The sequence below is a fragment of the Plectropomus leopardus genome, chromosome 13, assembly GCF_026936395.1.
Source record: "Plectropomus leopardus strain MGB_pleo_1.0 chromosome 13, ASM2693639v1, whole genome shotgun sequence".
Taxonomy (NCBI): domain Eukaryota; kingdom Metazoa; phylum Chordata; class Actinopteri; order Perciformes; family Serranidae; genus Plectropomus; species Plectropomus leopardus.
In genome coordinates, this window is record NC_142188.1 from 26008736 (window position 1) to 26020833 (window position 12098).

Sequence of the window (12098 nt, forward strand, 5' to 3'; positions counted from 1 at the left end):
TAAATAAGACAAAAGTGCTTACAAATAGTATATTACTGCAGCTTTCACTATTATTTATGTGTGGAGCAGCTATGTTGGATTAGTTGGAAATCCAACTTCAGAGGGCAGTTCAGTTGAAATTCCCCAGTGGGAACTCAAAAATGAAGTCTTCCCAGTGCAAATATAAACAAACTATTAGATTCCCGTCTTGTAAATGCCCATATATTGAAACCAAGCTCACAGTTTGTAGTTATGGCTTTCCCTTTATTGATTTCAGTTTTTCAAACACAAGCTGACTTAACCTTGACAGCATAACAGGAGGTATTTTTTTCAGACTTGAAAAATCTCCTCCTCCAGAGCCACAGAGGATTTATAAAAAGTGGTTTCACAGGCTCAGTAGAATTACACGTGACTAGTAAACTGATTCTCATGTGCAAAACCAGTACACTTTACTGTTTGGTTTGTTATTTTTTATTTTTTGCACACACAAGCTGCTTACAGTTCATGGAGAAACAGTTAACAAAAACAGTACTGTGAAATTGCAATGATCTCTTCCACCACACAGCCTGAGGGTGTCAGGCTGTTGGTCCATCATCATAAAAAGGACTGGGAGGAGAAAACTGTAAGAGGTCAGACTGGTGGAACAGGAATTGACTCAACCTTTATTTCACACAAAGATACTTTTGCTTTTGTATCAGGATCTGTCAATGGTTAGATGAGGTGGTTGCTTTTAGAATGCACCGCTGCCTTTCTTCCACTTCATTTAGATTTTAGGTTTTACTTTTTTTTCCCCAGAATGAGGAGAGGAAATGTCAGGAGAGCAGAACTTGTGGCTACTTTGCAGCATCCTCTGTCTGTGTTACTTGCTCTTAAGATTTCATTTTGGTTCTCACCAAGATATTTTCTCCTACAGTCTGTAACACAATACCCTTGTTCTGTCTTTTCCCAGTCTACTATGTTAAATGAATCCTGGATAGCAAATGTCACGTTTTCCCATAATAAGTCAAGAAGACAAATACCTGTTTCCTCTTTATTAGAAAACCTTATTAGTCATGTTGAAAGTGAACACTGTGTAAAGATGTGTTTTTTTTATCACACTTGATTTATTTTTTCCTAGTTTAATTACTTATTTAAATTCCACCCCATTTTACTAATGTTTTTTTTCACATGATCTATTGTTAATTTTATTCACTGTTTTAATTGTAATCATGCTTGGGCAACACATGTTGAATGTCCTGCCAGTAAAGCCCATTGAATTGGATCATTCAAAAATAACAAACCATTTTGATAATCAAATTATCTTATATGAGTGGTATAAATTTGGTCCTCAGTAAAGGGATATTGAGGACATTCTTTGCTCTCTTGTATGATGATAATTCCCTGTAGGATCTTCCATCATTATATTGATGAATGGACTACAAGATTCAATTTAGGCTCCCCTGCGGGTACAGTGGACACACCGCATGCTGGAGAAGGAACGCATATTATCCGTTGAGTTTAATACATTCAGCAAGAAATAGTAAATACAGCTGTTCAAGTTTCCCATGTCTCTCTGTGTCTCGCTTAGACCTCAACCACCATCTATGTCCAAATTGTGGATGAAAATGATAACGCTCCAGAGTTTCCTGAGGAGGAGTATGTCACAGTGCTGAGCGAGGGGCCAGACACAGTGGGTGCCACCATCGCCACAGTAACAGCCATCGACCCAGATGAGGGTCTGAATGGTACCTTGCGATATGCTATTGCTCACGGAAACCTGATTCAGACTTTTCATATTAACAGCATCACGGTGAGACACAAGTGGTATACATTGGTGTTACAAATGCAAAATACCCCCCAAAAAAACAAGTTTATTAACCTTTGGTGTATGATGTGTGCATTTAGGGGAGGATCACAGCTGTAAAGGAGCTGGACTACGAGCTCAGCAATGGTCACTACGCACTTGTTGTAACAGCGACAGACCAGTGTCCAAGTCCTGCTCTTCGCCTGACATCGAGCACAACAGTAAGTATGCAAATGAGTCACATTCTTTTATACAATTAGCTAAAATTATATGGAACATTTTAGAGCTGAAACGATTAGCCAGTTAATTGAGTGGTCATTAGAGAAAATCAAAAGTCAATTTTGACCATTTATATATAATGTAATAACTGATCAATCATTCTAGTATTAATGAAGCAAACATGTCAAACGTTTGATGGTTCCAGCACTTCCAATGTGAGCATTTGCAGTTTCATATTATTGTAAACTACATAAATTTGATCTTTGGACTGTTGTCCAGACAATTTAATTCCTTGGACTTTCGAAACTTGCAATGACCCTTTTTTTCCTTTACTGACTTTTTGATAAACAGTTCTATATGCAGTCAATGAATTTAACAAAGAGAAAGATTTAACAATAATAATATTCACTTTCCTCCTATCTGTGCATACACATAGAACCAGCTGTTTGCATTCTAAATCCCACATTTTTGTAGATTTAAAAAAAATAAAAAAATTTGTCGATGGCCTTGTTAGCTTACTTTGTTTAGGTAATGTGCAGAAAATTGATTAAATAACAGCCAAGTCTGATCCATTGTGATATATTCACATCAGTTTTGCGGTTGTTTCTTCATCCTGTTGTCACTACTTTACATACAGAAAAAAACCATACGACCTCATATCACTCTGTTTGTGGAACTGAAGATTTGCATCAGGATCTCAAGGGACAAGAACCTGAAAAGTTTGAATTTAATGTCCAATTTATGCAAATACTACACTGAAGAATCGAGAAATTTAGAAATACTTGATTAATTGAGGTTATAGCGATCTGCTTTTAACAACAGCAAAACTATATATTGAAATATCCATGTACAAACTTTCACACAACTCTCCCAGTATAATCCAAGTCTCAGTTATCCAGTTGTATGCTCAGTACTTCCCGAACACATGCAATTTCACTTTAACCTATTTATTTAAAACTGAACAAAAAATGAACCTTATTTATCTTCTCTCTCGCTCTTCAAAGCCAGACTCTATTGACAGAAACAGTCATTTTACCTCGCTGTACACTGGAGCTGCTTGATCAGTTAGTTAGTTTGTGTTATTGTGTGACTCAATCTGAACTAATCCTTTAAAACGCACACTGTTTTTGGATTCTTCGTTCATTTTGGGGGGATTGCAGGTTCATAAATTCAGTGTAACGCTGGGTGAGCAATTGATATATAAATGCACATTTGGGGGTTAAAGTGTTCCTTTAAATCCTTATGTTACTTTCAAAATGTGTTGTGATGTCTTGGTAGAGGTGACATGCGTTTTAAAGCTACATGTGATAAACCATATTACTGTGGACTTGATTAGTTTTGGTGTTTATCCTATTTCTGTCAAACGTACTGTACATGTCACATACTGTCACCTGTTTTTTTAATGGATGTGTTAAAACTCACTCTCTTCCCTTCTGTAGGTGCTGGTAAATGTCCTCGACGTGAACGATGTGACACCCACTTTCCCCAGAGCCTATGAGGGACCCTTCGAGGTGACTGAGGGCCAGCCAGGACCTCGGGTCTGGACTCTCAGAGCCAGTGATGAAGACTCTGGGCTTAATGGAAAAGTGGAGTACAGCATCACTGGCGGAGATCATCAGAGTTAGTATTTGATTGTTCTATCAAGAGACTGATTTACGGTTAAATACTTACAATGCATCTCTGAGCCTCTGTCCCTGTCTCTCCATCAGATGAATTCATGGTTTCACCAGTGGAAGGTGAGCTTCGGGTGAGGAAGGATGTGGAGCTGGACAGAGAGACAACAGCCTTCTATAACATCACTGTCACAGCCAGAGACCTGGGTACACCGTCTCGCAACAGCTCGGTGGGCCTCTATTACACAAACATAGAACATTACATACACATTACACACACAAGCAGGCACACACTCACGTCATATCCTCTTAAACATCCAGGATCTTGCAAATTTAATCGCTGTGTTGCAATCTATCTTACGTGGACAGTGTCACAACATGTTGAGCACTTCAGTTCCCAGAGCCACTCTCACAAACTATACTATTGTACCAAATCCATGATCAGACACTGCTCCCCTTTTTCAGGTCTCTGCTTGAAAAATGTCTTCACTTAAATATAGAGTATATCTCAGCAACCACAAGGCCTATATGAATAATCAAGGTCTTTAGCTAAACATAACAAATTGAAGATGAACTTGAGTACTGTAACCATCAGTTTAGATGCTACTGAACCTCATTAAATTAAGGAACAAGACAGAATTTTAAGATCAAGACTGCGGAAGAATCATGGGAAAAACACAGCCTTTCTCAGTAAATTTCCATGATGTCTCAGCCCCCAGGCTTTCTCCTCTCAGCCATATAAACCCATCTTAACCAATAGACACCAGGTTTTTCGACCCATATGGACTACTGAATTGTTTTAAGGAGTTGTTACTGTGGATAGTGTGCAGTAAAGGCTATTTGGAGCATTGTTATGCGATCGTGTGAGAGTGTACGAAAGTTGCAGAAACTTTTGTGAACTTTGGAATTGTGTGAAAACTGTGTGGTTTAGGTGGAAATGGCTAAGCCATATAGCTTGTTGTGATCCACCAGAATCAGGTGATATGCAGCATGACCATATTCTCTGGTCTTTAAATGCCTGTTGACCCCGCCTCCCTGAATGCCCCACCAGCTGGTGCTGTAGAGTATCATACAGCTAAAAAAGCCACTTTGACTAATACATGCTGTGGCATTTAAGATAGTAAGTTAATGTTTGGGACGCGTCCTAATCTCATTTGTGTATCCCATGTTAACTATAAGGCAAGGACTGTTTTTAAAACATATTAGAACAGGTACTTAATGAGTATTTTTGGTGCGTTTATGAGGAGTTGTGTGGCACAATGTGACATTGTTGTACAAAGACAATCTATATAGAAGTTACTATGAACAGGCATGGGTTCAAAATCTTATTAATTTCGTGTGGTTTTTACTTTAGGTGGTGGTGGGGGTCCATGTCCGAGACATCAACGACAATGACCCAGTCCTCCTGAACCTGCCCTTCAACACCAGTGTAAGTGAGGGTGCCACCATACACACTTCTGTGGCCAGAGTTCGAGCGCGCGATGCAGACAGCGGACGGAACGCGCTGCTCACCTATAACATCACCGCCGGCAACCGCGATGGAGCCTTCTACATCAATGACACGGTGAGATAAAGACACTGCCTGGTTTTAAGAGTGACTGGACACCCCCTAAAAATCTCATCTTTACTGACCTCCAGGGGCCCTGGTGACATAAAGACTCAAGATGACTTTATTTGTCCCTGGGGAAATTTACCTTGGCCATAAAAGCTTTTGGGTGTGGTTATGGGTTCAATAGAACACACCCCAAAAGGGATGCTGGGTGTGTTCAGAGTTACAACACGCTTGAAACTTTTAACCACAGTAGGGTGCAAAAACTGATATTCGACTGTTAAGTTACCTTTTGAGTAAAAATCACAGAAAAATCAGACTTACTGATGAGGTAAAGGTGGAGCAGGTGGTTGAAAAAAGGGAATCATGGTGGGAGAAGTGTGAGTCTTGTAACTGTCAGCTCCCAGATCTGAACAAACGTTAGGCTGTCACTTTAACCTGAGATATAGATGTTCAAGCTCCTTTTCATTAACAGTCTGCACTTAACACTTCTACACCCTCATTACGATATAATTACAGTTCAGCAGATGTGGCAGCATACACATTTGTGGATGTACAGCATAAATCTACTACAGAGTTTACAAATACTGTATGTCTTTTGGAGAGGGGAAAGGGAACAGACATATGCTGTAGTAGTGCCTTGGTGTACACAGGTAATATGTAAGAAAACATACTTTGATATCAAGAATGAATCTCTAAACACACTCATGGCTTACCTCTTCCTCTCTGTATCTGTCAGACAGGTGTGGTGCAGGTAAACAGACCGCTGGACAGAGAGCGAGTGGCTGAGTACAGACTTACCATCACTGTCAAAGACAACCCCGAGAACCCCCGCATCGCTCGCAGGGTAATTCCATCCTCTTTTGGGCATATACCGCAAATGTGCATATATTTCCACATCAACAGTTTCACAGAGAAACCACTCAAACTGATGTAAAACCTTTTTTATCTTTTCAAATCAGCTTTATAGGAATGCATAATAAAAGCCATTCCTGTTTTTTTAGGTGATTTAAGGGATAATTCAACCCAACATGAAAAGTACATATTTTTCCTCTTACCTGTAGTGCTCTCTGTCAATCTAGATTGTTCTGAGGTGAATTCTTTAAGCAGCTGTTTTGTGATTTAGGTTGATAACCTGTGCTGCATTTAAGTGCAATTGTAGTTTTAAATATGATTTTATGGGTCTGTGTGTATCTTGCTCATCATGAAAATCTCCTGCACACTATTGACTTATAAGAGTAAGAGCGTGAAAACCACACAAACTGCAGTCGCATTTTTTCCATAAAAACATTGTGGTGTGCTTTAAACGTTGCTTCTGTGGCAAAGGTGAGAGACTGACGTAACCCAGAACTTACAAAAAGAAGAAGAAAAAGTCAACCACCAGCACTGTAAAAACAGCCTGTTAGCATGCGCACAGAACAACAACAACAGTTACACCTCTCTTTGTAGCAATGTGCCTCTTAGGGCTGATACACTTGTTTTTCTCTTCTTCTCCCTTTTATTCTCATCTTTACTCTTCATCACATAATCCTTTGTATTTTTTTCTTCATCACCTCTCCTCTGTCCCACACCACCAGGATTCAGACCTGTTAGTGATCACCATTCTGGATGAGAATGACAACAGGCCAGTGTTCACCAGGACCAGCTACAGGGCTGAGATCACAGAGAACTCTGCAGCAGGTAGCACTCTGGCTGGTGTGTCTAACTCTTTCTCTTTCCTTGAGTGGGGGCAATTTGTAACTGAGCATCGAACCAGAACACTGTCTGTAACACTGTCTCCCACACTTCCTGACTTTGTTTACATACGGCTCATTTTCAGTGACTTTTTTTTGCTTTGAAATCTAGAGGTGAGACACAAAGGCTGACAACTTTGCAGTTCTATGGATTTGTTCACAGCGTTTGCCAATCTGTCACAAGAGCGGTCAGATTATTTGGATGTAAATATGTTTGATTACCAGTTATCCAAGTGGTGGCAACAGCATTTTCCAGCGTCTCTTGGCCAACGGTGCACTTGCTAATACTACGCTCAAGTCAAACTCAGAATCTGTAGCAGATACAGCCACAGAAAGCTGTCAGACTGACTGTAAAAAAAAAACTAACTCCGCTGTGATCATTTTACTTCCCCTCCTGTCCCTCTCTTTATCTCCGCCCGTCCTTTAGGCAGCACAGTAACAGTGTTGAATGGGCCAGTTCTGGCTGAGGATAGAGACATTGGACCCAATGCTGTTGTGAAGTACCGCCTGCTGGGTGCCAGGGTGGACCTCTTTACTGTGGACGCCAATTCTGGTAACATCACAACAGCTCAGCAAGAAGACAGCGAGAGGAAAGTAAAACCTGCAGTGCAGTAATGTCTCTGAATCTCCCTCCAGGTGTGATACGGGTGCGTCAGGGGGCAAAGTTAGACCGTGAGGCATTTCAGGAGCCACGGGTGGAGCTGTTCCTGGTTGGGGAGGACGTAGGAGGTTTAAACAGCAGTGTCCCGCTCACAGTTACCATCCTGGACCAGAATGACAACCCTCCTGTCTTCAGTCCATCCAGTTTCAGCGTTCGTCTCCCTGAGAACAGCCCCACTGGTGTGTAGATTTCTTCCTGTGATTATCTCCATCAACTAGGGTTTGCGTGTTGGGAATGGCAATGATTAACATATGTGTGTGTTTGCATCCTTGTTATTTCTATGTCTCTTTTCCAGGTGTGGTGGTGACTCAGCTGTCAGCTACTGATGCTGACTCTGGCTCTAATGGCTGGCTGATGTATCGGCTCGAAAGTGGTGCCCAGGACCGCTTTGTGGTCGACTCACTCTCTGGTGCGGTCCTTGTGGGCAACACCACCCTCGACAGAGAAGAGCGGGGGTCCTATCGGCTGGTCGTCATGGCAACTGATCGCGGCACACCCCCTATGTCAGGCACAGCCACCCTGACAGTCATCCTTGATGATGTAAACGACTCACGGCCCCGTTTCATAGAGCCTGTAACCATGATAAATGTCAATGAGTCTACACCGCCAGGTGTGGTGGTGGCCACACTGACAGCTGAGGACCCTGATCTGCATCCCCGACTGGAGTATTACATCATCTCAGTGGAAGCAAAGGATGATGGGAACAACCCAGTGGATGGCCTGCAGGAGTCCTTTGGCATTGATTTACACACTGGTACGACATGTATCTCAACTAAATTTGTTTCTTAATCTACAAAGTTTAACTTTCACTGATGGTGTTAGATTGCAAACATACTCAATACATTTCAGAAAATAATTTGATGTGTTATGGTGAATTTTCAGGTGCAGTGTTTGTACGCAACCCACTCAACAGAGAGCTGGTAGCTACATTTGAGATCATAGTGTCCGTCCATGACAATGCCAGTGATGTTATTGACAAGTCAGGGAGTGTTCCCAACGGTAAGTCCAGTTTCGAACATGAATCCTGTCTTCAGTGTCACACATTCAGTGAGTTATTTTCCCTCTGTATCTCTTATTATTATGACCTCTTCTACAGCGAGGCTCACCATAAACGTGTTGGATGTAAACGACAATGCCCCTCGTTTCCGGCCCTTTGGAGTGTCCAACTTCACAGAGAAGATTTTAGAAGGAGCTCAGCCAGGCACAACGCTGCTATCAGTGTCAGCTGTTGACCCAGATAAAGGTCCCAACGGCCAGGTCATCTACCAGCTGCTCCACCTGCCCCGAGGGGGATACGTTAGACTGGAGGACCCCTCCACTGGTATGACCACCAGCAATAATGTTATTCCTTGGTTGTTGTTTTATAAATTTTAAATATTTGTATTGGCCAGTAAATTCAAACTGTAACACTAACTGTGTTATAAATGTCTTAGGTAAGATTGTAGCCAACCAGACGGTGGATTTTGAGCAGGTACAGTGGCTGAATTTCACGATTCGGGCCAAAGACCATGGCACTCCTCCCAGGATAGCTGAGCTGCCAGTTTTTCTGCGCATAGTGGATGTAAATGACAACAACCCTGTCTTCCTACAACCCTCTTATCAGGTAATGGACAGAATATTAAGAGACAAATTGGACCCACTGACGCAGAATTAGAGTTAGAATTAAATTTAGAGTACTGTTTCAAAAGAAGGCATATTAATTTAATATTTTTAAGTCACCACTTTTGTACCTTGAGATATGCAATATTAAAAAAGGCATTCAAGAATTCACTCATAGCCGACATAAGCTTGACATTGCAGGAAAATCAAGACAGGTCAAGTCAATTTTATTTATAGAGCCCATTATCACAAAACATAGTTTGCCTCAGACGGTTTTACAGTGCACGACATCCCTCTGCCCTTAGACCCTCACATCGCCCAAGGAAAAACTCCCGAAAAAGAACCCCTGTAACAGGGGAAAAAAAAGGAAGAAACCTCAGGAAGAGCGGTAGAGGATGATGAGGGATCCCTCTTCCAGGACGGACAGAAATGCAATAGATGTCGTAAATAACAAATGAAATACAATTGTGGCAAAAAGGAAAGAGAAAGAGAGAGGGGGGAGGGGGAGAGAGGCACAGCAATAGTGGAAACAGACGCATGTCATATTACAATAATGATAGGCTGATAAGACAAACTAAAACTGTATATATTCTGTATATGTTATTATTTCAGAAAGACTGGATTTAGGCATATGCATATTTTTAACCCTCCTTGCTGGTGATGGCCATGGCTAGAGGCATTCTCATGATCACGATATCTCAGTAATGCCTTCAGGGAAATTTTTCAATTTGGCACAATGCTTGCGCTTGAGGATGAACTGATTTGATTTTAGTAGTTAAAGGTAAAAGTTACTGTGACCTTGTCCCTCCCATTCTTGTGAATGTGATATCTCAATAATGCCTTGAGGGAATTTCCTCAAAATTGGCGCAATCATCCACTCTGAATTCAACAGTAAAATGGTTAGATTTTGGTAGCTGAAGGTCACTGACCTCACAAAATGTATTTTTAAATCAAGAATTCATGCGCTAATTATGACAAAAACTCACACAAATGTTAAATAGAATAAAATAATGAAGTGATGACATTTATATTCAAGAGGTTAAAGGTCAAATGTGACATCATAATGTTCTGCAAAAACACTAACGGTCATTACCTAACGTCATAACTCAGGAATAGGAGACTTTTGTTGCTGTTGGTGTTCGCCTTGAAACTGCGCTGATTGTGCAGATCTTCTGTGCTGTTGAATAAAAGATGTGTGTGAAGCATCCACATTATAGAATGCATAGCTTCTTTGCAGCAACATCCATATCTGAAGCATAATCTACTGCCATGAGTCTGGACAGACATGGGTGTAAACTGTAACTGCAACTGGTCTGCGGGGGCATACAACCGCAAGGCAGTAGTTCCGGTTTCCAAAATTCATGAACAAAGCCTATTGCTTGTGTTGTATTCACTTATTTTAATGAATCAATTTCTTACCAAGTGTCCTATCTCAGAGTTTTTTTCATGTAAAATACTGAGTTCAGTCACATCTTGGTATTCAACAACACAACTCAACATGAGATCTCAATTTTTATATGTCTTTATCTGTGTTTGTAGGAGCCTGTGTTTGAGAATGTGAACCTGGGCACTGTCATAGTCCGTGTCAGTGCCACAGATGCTGACTCTGGCCTCTTTGCAGTCATCGAGTACAGCCTGGTAGATGGGGAAGGCAAGTTTGGCATCAAACCAACCACTGTGAGTTAACCTATTTAGTAACTCTTCAGCTCAGTCAGCCAACACAGCTGCGCCTGACTCCCTATCAGAGGGTGTCAACAATGAGCGTCATCCTGCCTGGAAATGAAAGTTTAAACAAAGCCTTCTAGAGACAAAGACAGTCTACATATTTGACCTCCTTGCTCCATTTCTGACAAACACTCAAATAAATGTCTTGATTCATCCACCACTCCCACTCAGTCCTTGTTCTTCTTCCTCATCATTTCTTCTCCTCTGTGTCAGGGAGAAATCTACATCCTTTCTCCTCTGGACAGAGAGACAAAGGATCACTACACTTTAACTGCTGTCGCCCGTGACAACCCTGGTGGCAGCGCCAACAACAGACGAGAGAATTCTGTCCAGGTAGAGATTCAATCAGGGTTTAATTATGTATTTCAGTAATAATCTGCACTTTTTAAATTAGCACATATAAACATAAAATATCATCTACAGTAATACATTTACTAAACCTTTATGCAAATAAGAGGCCTGAATATGATTTGTAAAACATGACACTAAATTTCTGTCAACTTTAAATTGAGTTGCTGAAGTAGAATATAGCATATTTTGCTGATTACTTTATTTTAACAAAATCAATATGTGAAAAAGCAAAAAACTAGCCAAACTGTACTGGATTTTTACACCGTAAATAGAAGTTTGAGAGTTTAAAAACAAAAAACCCTTGAATGAACCTTAGATTTAAGGAATTCTTACATTTGGGTATTCGGTCATTGTAACAAAGATATATTTACAGAATAGAAAATTATGAAGTTTTCAGCACTCCCTGGTAGACAAACCATTTAAAGGTGATATCTTCCCTGCACCAAATTGTGTTGTTTTATTGGCTGTTGGCAATATGCGATGAGCTAAAATATGTTGACGTTTCAGTCAAGCTCTACATGACCTTTCCTAGATTGTAACCTGGTATCAGGAATATTCTGTATTTGAAACTTTATCTGCCTGTCGGTGCATGTCAGGTCCTGGTGACAGTCCTTGATGTCAATGATTATCGGCCGCGCTTTACGGAGCGAGTTTTTAACACCAGCGTGTTTGAGAACGAGCCCAGTGGAACGTCTGTGATCACAGTGAAGGCCACTGACCTAGATGAAGGAGAAAATGGAGCGGTACTCTACAGCATGCTGGGAGCCCATTCAGGTATCAATGTACTAATAAAAGCCTCAGTATGGTCACTTTACGAAATATTCTGACAAAATTCAATAGTTATTAGAGCTGTCCAATAAATGTCCCACTTTTACTTCTTTTATTT

The 12098-nt window shown here is 40.9% G+C and overlaps 1 protein-coding gene across 1 annotated transcript in view; it reads left to right on the forward strand.

Annotated features, from left to right (window-relative positions):
• cdh23 (cadherin-related 23) overlaps positions 1-12098 on the forward strand; it is a 247502-nt gene that overhangs the window by 187547 nt on the left and 47857 nt on the right. Inside the window, exons 38-53 of the mRNA XM_088086382.1 lie at positions 1547-1768; positions 1864-1983; positions 3421-3601; positions 3691-3824; positions 4949-5158; positions 5883-5990; positions 6721-6823; positions 7304-7429; positions 7513-7716; positions 7833-8291; positions 8420-8536; positions 8634-8858; positions 8971-9140; positions 10676-10813; positions 11075-11194; positions 11809-11986. Coding sequence (XP_087942508.1) covers positions 1547-1768; positions 1864-1983; positions 3421-3601; positions 3691-3824; positions 4949-5158; positions 5883-5990; positions 6721-6823; positions 7304-7429; positions 7513-7716; positions 7833-8291; positions 8420-8536; positions 8634-8858; positions 8971-9140; positions 10676-10813; positions 11075-11194; positions 11809-11986 — 2815 coding nt within the window. The remainder of the gene's footprint in view (positions 1-1546; positions 1769-1863; positions 1984-3420; positions 3602-3690; positions 3825-4948; positions 5159-5882; positions 5991-6720; positions 6824-7303; positions 7430-7512; positions 7717-7832; positions 8292-8419; positions 8537-8633; positions 8859-8970; positions 9141-10675; positions 10814-11074; positions 11195-11808; positions 11987-12098) is intronic.